General features: G+C 44.4%; 1 protein-coding gene across 10 annotated transcripts in view; it reads left to right on the top strand.

Annotated features, from left to right (window-relative positions):
• Window positions 1-11,270, top strand: part of CFAP57 (cilia and flagella associated protein 57) — a 184,810-nt gene that overhangs the window by 30,906 nt on the left and 142,634 nt on the right. For 7 of the 10 annotated variants that reach the window (XR_007358069.2, XR_007358070.2, XM_048861528.2 and 4 more), the window contains exon 2: window positions 175-353. Coding sequence is in view for 6 of the 10 variants with exons in the window: in XM_048861528.2 (XP_048717485.1) it covers window positions 197-353 (157 nt within the window). In the remaining 4 variants the exon portion in view is untranslated. The other 3 variants (XM_048861529.2, XM_048861530.2, XM_048861523.2) reach the window with 3 other exon arrangements.

Raw genomic sequence — 11,270 nt, 5'->3', positions numbered from 1 at the left:
GTGTGTGGGGCGCGGGCGGGGCGCGAGGAGGGGCGGCTGACGGGAGGAGGGGGCTGAGGCGCGGAGCCGGCGGCGAAGAAGGGAGCCTGGCGTGGTGGGGCGAAGCGGGAGAACGGGGAGCCGTTGGCACGGGTGGTGGGGTCTGTGTTATGCCCTGTATCTTTCTCCCAGCAGAACCCGCAGCATCGGGGACACCATGTCCGTGATTGTGGCTCAGTCTCTCCACATCTTTGGGCTCCGCTCTCGAGTCGCAAACAACGTTTGTTACTTTGATGAACAGATAATAATATACCCCTCGGGGAACAGCTGTGTGAAATACCACCTAGAGCAGAAATGGCAGAAATTCATCCCAGGTAACACCCCTTCCCTCTCACAGACACAGTGCTGCTGTCTCTACTCGCACAGATGGAGTGTATCTCACACACTGGGTAGCTGTTGGAGCTTTTTACACTCATGTAAGTTATTTACATGAGTAATCCTGTTGATTTGGTTTCCCTTTGATCTGTGCTGAAATGTTTGCAGAGTTGGGCCTAAGAGGACAGGGAATATACAAAGAGTGGGAAGAGGGGTGCAATCAATATATATGTATATGACATACCAATACAACAATGTTAAAAAAAATAAGATTGCAAAGTGAAGCATTCATAAGTTAGGACATGCCAGAATTAACGTTGCTTGTGCAAACTTAATTCAGTCCCCATTGTGCATACAGAGCATGATACACTCTTTAATTACATGTTCACATTCTATTTGTTCTACAGCATCCTTACCTCATTCAGTGTACAAAATCTGGGAGCTGCAGGATCCCCCCCACTGCTCAGTGCGGCTGGGCAGCTGTGAGGGGTTCTCCTGCTGCTCCCTCCGGTTGGGCAACTGCAGGGTCCCCCCACCAGGGTGGGGGCTGGAAGCTGCCGGGGGTGGGAGGGGAGCTTGGAGCTCCAGCCCGGGGCCAGAAAATGTCACAGAGGTCAATGGAAGTCACAGATTCCATGACCTCTGTGACATAATCGTAGCCTTAATCATATCTCCTTTCCATCTTCATTTTAAAAAAAGAAAAGGAGTACTTGTGGCACCTTAGAGACTAACCAATCTCTAAAGTGCCACAAGTACTCCTTTTCTTTTTGCGAATACAGACTAACACGGCTGTTACTCTGAAACCCATCTTCATTTTGATAGACTAAACAAAACAAAACAAGCTTTTTTAGCTTCCGCTCCTTAAGAAAGACTCCCCATTCCTCTGATCCTCTTAGTAGCCCTTCTCTGCTCCTGTTCCAGTTTGAATTAATGTCTTTGGAACATGAGTGACGAGAATTGCACACAGAATTCCAGATGAGGTCTTACAAGTGCCTAGTACAATGGTGTTACTTCCTTATCTTTATTAGAGATACCTCATCTGGCGCACCTGAAGATCTCATTTGCCTTTTCCACTGCCCTATTATATCGGTGGCTCATAGTCATCCTGTGATCAACTAATACGCTCAGGTCTTTCTCCTCCTCTGTCGTTTCCAACTGAGGTTCCCCCAATTTATAACTGATTTTTTTTGAATTACTCTATTTGTCCCAAAGGCATGACCTTGCACTTTGTATTATTAAATGTCATGCCATTTCTATTACTCCAGTCCTCTAGGTCATCCAATTCTTGTTTGATATTCTGATCCTTGTCTAAAAAATCTATTATTAAAGAAATGTATCAAGTTAGTTTGGCATGATCTACCTTTGGTAAAAATATTGCATTTTATCCCATTTTCCATTTATCTCCATGGTTCTTTATTATTCTTTCCTTCAAAATCAGTTCTAACAGGTAGTGCAGGTCTTGAACCACCAGTGTTGTGCTGCCACTGGGAAGTACCAATTAATAGGCAGACCATTGAATAGCAATACAGACATATTAGAATTTTTAAAATATTATACATAAGAAGTCAGCTGTCCCCAATCTACTCATCATTAATTGCCTCATTTCTTGTAGTCATGACAGCAAAGGTGGGTCTTGAGGAGGGATCAAAAGGGAATGCAAGTGACTTCAGGGAGGGTATTCAGTGTAAAAGGAGCAGCATGGAAGAAGCCACAAAAATGTTTGTGTGAGAAGCTAAGGTCTTGTCTACATGGTAAGCACTAGTGTGCACCAGAGGGGTGTAATTCTAATGTGCATTAATGTGTCATGCACTAACTGGTCCATAAAAAGAAAAGGAGTACTAGTGGCACCTTAGAGACTAACCAATTTATTTGAGCATAAGCTTTCGTGAGCTATAGATCACTTCATCAGATGCATTCAATGGAAAATACAGTGAGGAGATTTATATACACACAGAACATGAAAAAATGGGTGTTATCATACACACTGTAAGGAGAATGATCACTTAAGATGAGCTATTACTAGCAGGAGAGCGGGGGGAGAAAACCTTTTGTAGTGATAATCAACGTGGGCCATTTCCAGCAGTTAACAGGAACATCTGAGGAGCAGTGGGGGGTGGGTGGGGAATAAACATGGGGAAATAGTTTTACTTTGTATAATCACACATCCACTCCCAGTCTCCATTCAAGCCTAAGTTAATTGTATCCAGTTTGCAAATTAATTCCAATTCAGCAGTCTCTCGTTGGAGTCTGTTTTTGAAGTCTTTTTGTTCTAATATTGCGACCTTTAGGTCTGAGATCGAGTGACCAGAGAGATTGAAGTGTTCTCCGACTGGTAACTGGTCTATGTGGACCCTGCTGGTATGCCCTAAAAGTTCCCTAGTGTATGTTAACCATGGAAATGTAGGGCTGGAAGGAACCTCAAGAGGTCCTCAGGTTCAGCCCTCTGTGCTGAGGTAGGACCAAATACATCTAGACCATTCCTAACAGGTATTTGTCTAACTTGTTCTAAAAAACCTTCAGTGATGGGGATTCCACAATGTCCTTTGGAAGTCTACTTCAGAATTTAACTACTCTTACAGTTAGAAAGTATTTCCTAACATCATAGAATTGTAGGACTGGAAGGGACCTTGAGAGTTCATCTAGTCCAATTCCCTGTACTCATGGCAGGACTAATTATTATCTAGACCATCCCTGACAGGTGTTTGTCTAATCTGCTCTTAAAAATCTCCAATAGGCAATTTATTCCAGTGGTTAACCACCCTGACAGTCAGGAAGTTCTTCCTAATGTCCAACTTAAACTGCCCTTGCTCCAATTTAAGACCATTGCTTCTTGTCCTATCCTCAGAGGTTAATGAGAACCCTCCTGCTTGTAACAACCTTTTATGTACTTGAAAACTGTTATCATGTCCCCCACTCAGTCTTCTCTTCCCCAGACTAAATAAACCCAATTTTTTCAGTCTTCCCGGACAGGTCATGTTTTCTAGACCTTTAATCATTTTTGTTGCTCTTCTCTGGACTTTCTCCAATTTGTCCACATCTTCCCTGAAATGTGGCACCCAGAACCAGACACAATACTCCAGTTGAAGCCTAACCAGCGAGGAGCAGAGCAGAAGAATTACTTCTCATGTCTTGCTTACAATACTCTCACTAATACATCCCAGAATTATGTTTGCTTTTTTTGCAACAGTGTTACATTGCTCACTCATATTTAGCTTTTGATCCACTAGGACCCCCAGATTCCTTTCTGCAGTACTCATTCCAAGGCAGTCATTTCCCATTTTGTATATGTGCAACTGATTGTTCCTTCCTAAGTAGAGTACTTTGTTATGCCTAACAATCTGTTCCATCTTATGTTTAGCTGTGGCACTTTGATTACCTTTCACAGACCTCAAGAAGAGCTCTGTGGCACTTGAAAGCTTGTCTCTTTCTCCAATAAACATTGGTCCAATAAAAGATATTACTGTGATGGGTTCCCCGCCGGGGTGCTACCTGGAACTGGGGTACCACTGAACTCCCCTGACCCACCAGCTTGGGCTCTCTTTACACTGTACTGCTGTGACCAGCCTGCCAAGCCCTCTCCCAGGCACCAGCCTGCACTTCACCAGCACAGATACAGGTAGGGACACACCCAGTTGCGTATAGAAGCTGTGATCAGCTCTGCATGGGGGGGCACAGCTAGGGCACCTCCCAGTTCCTAAGGCATGCACTTCCTCTCTGGAGTGTACATGTGTACAGAGTAAGTTCATAAAATTCGCCTCCTCCCTCAGTGTGGAGAGGAAATATACAACAGCTTTCTGCCCCAAATTATGATTTCCACACACACTGATTTTAGACAAAACAAAAACAAGTTTATTAACTACAAAAACATTTTAATTGATTATAAGGGATAGCAAACGGATCAAAGAAGATTACCTAGCAAATAAATAAAACACACAAACTAAGCTTGATATACTACAGTAAAAACTGTTTTATCCGGCATGGTGCTGGTAAGTGAAAAATGCCAGTTAACTAAGAGGGAGGGAGTTTGGGTGCGGGAGGGGGTGTGAGGCTGGGGATTGGGATGCGGGAGGAGGTGTGGGGCGCAGGCTCTGGGAGGGAGTTAGGGTGCGGGAGGGGGCTCAGGACAGCAGATTGGGGCATCCAGCACTTCCCCCCAGTTCAGTCTTTGTTCCTCAGGTGTTTCCAGGAGTCTCTTTGGGCGGGGAGTCAGTGAAGAACTACGGTGATGTCACTCCCCTGCCTTATGTAGCTTTTGCATATGGTGGGAACCCTTTGTTTCAAAGCTTGGTTCCCACACCAGTCAGTGGAAAAACACTAGTATCCCAAGATGGAGTCCAGTATCCGGTGACCTGTCACTTGTGCCTGTAGTGACCTAGCAGCCATGAGTAAGAGGCTGTTTGTAGCATCCTCAGGGAGCCCCTCCCTCCCCAAGTGGGAGATAAGCTGCTTCTAAGGCCTATTGTTCTCCCTAATTGTTCATTAACTTGAATGGGCGCTTCCCAGCCAGCCATCTAGGCTGAGTGCATTCTGCCTAGTGGGCGTTTCGATACGTAAACCCATTTGTAATAGATACATAGACAATAGTCCTAACATGAGAAACAAAAATGATAGATGCATACAAGTAGGATAATCATATTCAGTAAGTCATAACCTTTACAATGATACTTCACATGACTTATCTTGCATAAAATACATTATCATTATGCCATAATCATATTATAATAATTTCACTATGAAGAGTATGGGGTGCAATGTCACAATTACCTCACCCACCTTGTCTCTCAGGAAATACACTGACTCCTGTGATCAGTGTTCCTGGACTAAGAACCCCCTCAGAAGGGCATTTGGACTCCTTCACCCCATTCGCTCCATCTCAGCCCATGGTTTACTGTGTCCTTGGGTTTCACAGTAGAACTACACTGCTCCCCTGGATGTACTTACACAAGATGGCACACTTTATCCCCTTTTGCATGGTTCCCACTGCCCTGGAAACGGTCTGCCTCTTTCTTGAATGCTCCACGGACTATCGACCGGCATTGTGTTGGACTGAGGCCCATGGTTTGTCTCTTGTGTCTGGTGAGAGGTCTTCAGACTCCTAAGGGTAGAACTTTTTACCTCCACTGCATATCGTACACAGATGGACCGGGTGAACTAGATTCTTGAACAGTGCCTCCAGGGCTCTCTAAATTACCACCAGGATGACTGGATCTCCCTGCTCCCATATGCCAAATTTGCTTGTAACAATGTGATTCATGCCTCCACTTGGCAGAAGCCCTTCTGTGCCAGTTATGGCTTACATCCTTGCTTCCATCTGGGGCTGCCTACAAACTGCTCAGTCCCTGCAGAAATGGACCTGGTCACTCATCTGCATTATATACAACAAGAGCTCATAGAACATCTAGAAGTACTAAAAAGGTCTATAAGCAGTATGCAAATAAGCCACACCTAGCCTACCTATGGGGACAAGATAATGATGTGAACTTGAAACCTCCAGCTTACAGCCAAGTTAGATCACCAATACATGGGGCTGTTCAAGATCATCAAACAGGTCAATCCAGTGACATGCAGGCTTCATCTGCCTGAGTCAGTGAAAATCCACCCCATGTTCCAGGCTTCCCTCCTGAAATCCTACATCAAGAACCCCTTCTCAGGTTGATCCAACCCACTGTCAACACCCATTATGGTCCAATGACAAGAAGAATACCTTGTCTAATCAATTCTTGACTCTAATCAAGTTTGGGGAAAGTTCCACCATTTAGTGGACTGGGAGGGATATGGCTCTGATGACCAGTTGTGGGAACTAGCAGAAAATATCCATGCCCCCAAGCTGGTATAAATATTCCCCTGAGCTCATCCCTAGAAGCTGTGTCCAGAGGCCCTAGGAGGTGCCCTTGAGGAAGTAGCTTCTCTCAGGAATGAGGACTTGTAGCTGCACCTGCTCAGTCTCCAGGCAGCCTATGAGCACAACTGAGCCACAGCCAGACAGCCTGAGTGACCACGCTGCCTAATTGGCCAAGTAAGTCAGCAAGCCTGCTCTTAAGCTCAGCAGCAACAACTGGTCTCTGGCTGCTCAACACTTATACTTGCAGCTGCGATCATTCCTTTGCTTATCTTGTTCCCAGCTAATCTCCATTCCTGCTTCTGCACTGCCCCTGGCCACTCCAGCCCTGCTATCCTACTGGGTTCCTGAGTCTGGCACTGACTTCTGGCTTTGGTTCCTAACTCTGGTTCAGACCCTTTGGCTCTAGATACTGACCTTCTGGCTCTAGCTCTGACTTCTGATTCTAAATTTCAGCTCCAACCACTAAGCCTGGATCCTGTTCTGACCACTGTGCTTGACTTCACTTCAGCCAGGAGACCTGACCATCAATGTCCCGATTCATGACAGTTGGTTTAACATGACCAATCCATGCTGGCTATTCCTTATAACCATGTTGACTTGTAGTTGTTCACAGATTGTTTAATTATTTGTTCCAGTATCTTTCTAGGTATTGAAGTTAAGATGACTGATCTATAATTTCCCTCTTTGTTCCCTTTTTTGAAGCTAGGTACTATGTTTGCCCTTCTCCAGTTCTCTGAGACCTCACCTGTTCTCCATGAACTCCCACAGATAATTGCTAATGGTGTCAGAATTACTTCAGCTACTTCCTTAAGAAATCTAGCATGAATGTCATCAAGTCCTGCCAACTTAAATACATCTAACGTATCTAAATATTCTTTAACCTCTTCTTTCTCTATTTTGGCTTGTGTTCTTTCCCCCTTGTTAATATTAACAGTGTTGAGTATCTGGTCACCATTAACCTTTTTACTGAAGACAAATAAGCAAAAAAGCGAAATAAGCTTTAAACACCTCTGCCTTCCTGATGTCATCCGTTATTAGCTCTCCTTCCCATTAAGTAGACTGAGGACCAACACGTTCCTTCATCTTCCTTTTGCTCCTAATATATTTAAAGAACCTCTTCTTATTGCCTTTTATGTCCCTTGCCAGGTGAAATTCATTTTCTGTTTAAGCCTTTCTGATTTTATCTCTACGTGCTTGTAGTGCTGTTTGAAACAGGACTGCATTAACGCACACTAGAAAACTTTTAGTGCGTGCTGGTAGAGTCCACATGGGCAAGTTAATGCACGACACCCTAGTGCTCACTAAAGTTTACACCTCACTAGTGCAGACAAATGAATGAATCTTGTAGACAACCTCTAACAATGGATGTACAAAAGTTAAGGTTTATTATGGGACCTAGTTGAAACCTTAACGAAGGAGAGAGTGTTGTGTCTCTAAAATAAATTAGTGTCCAGAAGTATATTTGTCTCAAAGGAGGAAAAATACCTTGTAAAATGCATGCTGACCAAATTACTAAAACAAATTCTTAAAGAGGTCATGTTTGTAAAAAGCCTAAGGGTGAAATCCTGACCCCATCGGAGTTAATGAGAGTTTTACCCTAAGTCAAAGATAAAATGGAAAACTTTTATACAATACAAAATGATAAACAATAACAACACAAATAAAAACATGAAAGATAAAAATAACAGTATATAGGAAAGAAAGCAATGTTACAAGATGCTATATATGTGTATCTAAGGTTATAGAAAAAATGTGATGATATAGAGTATTATTTGAGAAATTAGTATGTGATTGTGTAGTCAAAGTCTGTATCTTAGGTTACGTCTACACTTGCAAGCATTCACAGGTAGTTGTCGATGTACTGCTAGTGCATGTACTCCATAGCTGGACCGAGTGTCCACATATGCTGTGCTTGGCATGGGTGCACATGTATACCCTCATCCACACTTCCACTTGTGGGTTTGCCATATTAGAGCTGCCATTTCAGGGACAATATCCCTGAGTATTGTGCACAACAGGAGACACTCTAGGAATTCCCTTTCTGTGTGTTGCTGGAACTGTCTCCCGCCTTCACACATTTTGTGATGGCAGGTCCCACTCACCTCTCCCTTCTGCTGGAAAACCAGAAGCAAGTCCTGGTTGATGTGGTTCTTCTCCTGCTACTTGTCATGGGAAAAATGTTCATGAGGTGCAGTACTGAATTCACTAGATACTTGATGGAATCAGGCCAGAGCTTTCTGACACGCCAAAGATGGCTGATCAAGAGGGTGAGTGATAATTCACTGTAGTCCCATGGAACAGATATTTTCACTGCCAGTATTGCCACAGTATGCCCCATTTCCAATCCAGGAGAATCAGCATGGTGTGGTGGGAGAATATCATTTTGAAAACTTTGGCTAATGACTAGTGGCTTCAGAACTTCCAAATGAGGATCTAGGCCTTCATGAAGCCGTGCGAGGAGCTTACACCCACCCTCCAGTGCCAGACCACTCGTTTTCAGAAACCCATATGTATGCAGAAATGATTGGCTATGCCTTTGGAAGCTAGGAACATCTGACAGCTATTAGTCAGTTGCAAACCAGTTTGAGGTTGGGGAGTCCACTCTTGGGGTGGTGACTGTACAGGCTTGCCAGGCAATCAGTACTGTCATCTATCCACAGGTGGTTGCCATAAGCCATGTAGCAGAAATTATAGCTGGTTTTCTCAAAAAAGAGCAGCAACCAAGGTGGCAGGCAGGTCCTGAATGCTTTCCACCTCCAGTTGAATGAGTGATTTTATTAGGGCATGAGCCAATTCCTTTTGGGCATACTCCCATTCCCCATGGCATGCATCCTGCTCCAGGAACTGGTTCATCAGTGCCTCCTGCCTAAGAACCTAAACCTTCTATGCTCTGAACTCAAATTGTGCTTGGTTCTTTCTGTCCATGGCAATAAGCAGGTCCTTCTCCATCTGCCTCTGCTGTCTCTGGAGTGCTGCTTCTGACCTCCTGGTAGAATGGTTTTCCTCTTTACAGCAGAAGGTCCTGCCAATTCAAACACAAGGGTACCATTATACTACTTTTTTCCTTTGAAGGATGGGAAAAAATCCCTGCACATAACATAGCTATGCTGCCAATGGCCACAATATTGATAATTTTAACATTTCAGAAAATAAGACTTCTGATGCCTTCTTCGTTGTCAGGCAACTTTTGCAGCACCCGAGGAAGGAGCAAAGGTTAATAATAGTAAAATACCTGTGGTAATGTTTTTTAAAAAATTATAATGCTTGCACTGTATCAAGGGGCCAGTATGGTTCAGTCCTTCCAGGGGCTATGTTACCAATGTATTTCTTAAAGGTGGGCCATCTTTTGGAGAACATAGCCATTTTCAAAGTTCTAGAATGGAGAAGAGGGTTGGCTTTCCAGTCATGTGGGGGAGAGCTGGCAGTCCATGACAGAGAGCTATTTCTGGTAATGGTCACCCCTCTACATATTGCTGAATGAAGGTGGACTAAGCATATTTGCACTGCTGTTGAACCTGAAGAACCAGTTTGAATTTCTGCTACACCAAAAACTTGCTGAAATATGCTTACAGGATTGGGATGCAATTCAAGAGGAAATGTATTGTATTCTAAGCTAGCAGATGGAGTTCCCGTGAAAATGGAAAAGCAAACCACTAATAATGCCCACCCACCCCGTAACCTCCCCCACCCTGCATTGCCAGAAAATCTGGCCCCTGTGTCCAGCAAAGAGCAGGGGGAGGGACAGGGAAAGAAAGAGTCACACTGAAACTTTATTTTGTTCCCTGAACTTTCCAGTAAACATGGAAAGCCACTCTCCACTGCAAAGAGACATGGCCCTGTGTTTGTGCAACTGCCAGAGCTGATCCTTGATCCACCCCCGTTTCTTCTGCAGCATGGCTTAGAGCAGGGAGTATCCAGACACCAGGAACTGCAAATGGTAAAAGACATTTCTAATGTTCACGGGGACAAAGGACTTCTGTGACGTTCCTCAGAGAACCAAAGGGTTCATTTACCTAAGCAGGCTCACACCTAACCCATTCACCCCCTCCCACACCAGCCTTCTGCACATATCCCATTGTAAAGGGACAGGAAGGCAAGGGGAAGGGGAGGGTTGGTTGTTGTTTTTTTAATCTTTGAACAACCATGTTTTCTACAACTGTCCTATCCCCAATGGGCCCTTTCCAAACCCAGATCTTTCCTTCCTTTCACCTGGTCCACATGGCCCAGGACTATCACTGACAGCATGCTGGCTGAGAAATGAACAGACACAGAGGCATAATGACAGTTTATTAATAATCTTTGGTATAGCTTCAGCTAAATTTGTAGGAGTGGTTAATGGAATTTCAATAAAATCATTGCTTTATTGCCCTGTCTTGCTTTCAGGGTGGCACACTGTGGGGACTGAGTTTCATAGAATCATAGAATATCAGGGTCGGAAGGGACCTCAGGAGCTCATCTAGTCCAACCCCCTGCTCAAAGCAGGACCAATCCCCAATTAAATCATCCCAGCCAGGACTTTGTCAAGCCTGACCTTAAAAACTTCTAAGGAAGGAGATTCTACCACCTCCCTAGGTAATGCATTCCAGTGTTTCACCACCCTCCTAGTGAAAAAGTTTTCCTAATATCCAACCTAAACCTCCCCCACTGCAACTTGAGACCATTACTCCTTGTTCTGTCCTCTTTTACCACTGAGAATAGTCTAGAACCATCCTCTTTGGAACCACCTCTCAGGTAGTTGACAGCAGCTATCAAATCCCCCCTCATTCTTCTCTTCTGCAGACTAAACAATCCCAGTTCCCTCAGCCTCTCCTCATAAGTCATGTGTTCCAGACCCCTAATCATTTTTGTTGCCCTTCGCTGGACTCTTTCCAGTTTTTCCACATCCTTCTTGTAGTGTGGGGCCCAAAACTGGACACAGTACTCCAGATGAGGCCTCACCAATGTCAAATAGAGGGGAACGATCACGTCCCTCGATCTGCTGGCAGTGCCCCTACTTATACATCCCAAAATGCCATTGGCCTTCTTGGCAACAAGGGCACACTGTTGACTCATATCCAGCTTCTCGTCCACTGTC

The sequence above is a fragment of the Caretta caretta genome, chromosome 8, assembly GCF_965140235.1.
Source record: "Caretta caretta isolate rCarCar2 chromosome 8, rCarCar1.hap1, whole genome shotgun sequence".
Classification (NCBI taxonomy): Eukaryota; Metazoa; Chordata; order Testudines; family Cheloniidae; genus Caretta; species Caretta caretta.
This window is presented reverse-complemented; position numbering and strand designations above follow the sequence as displayed.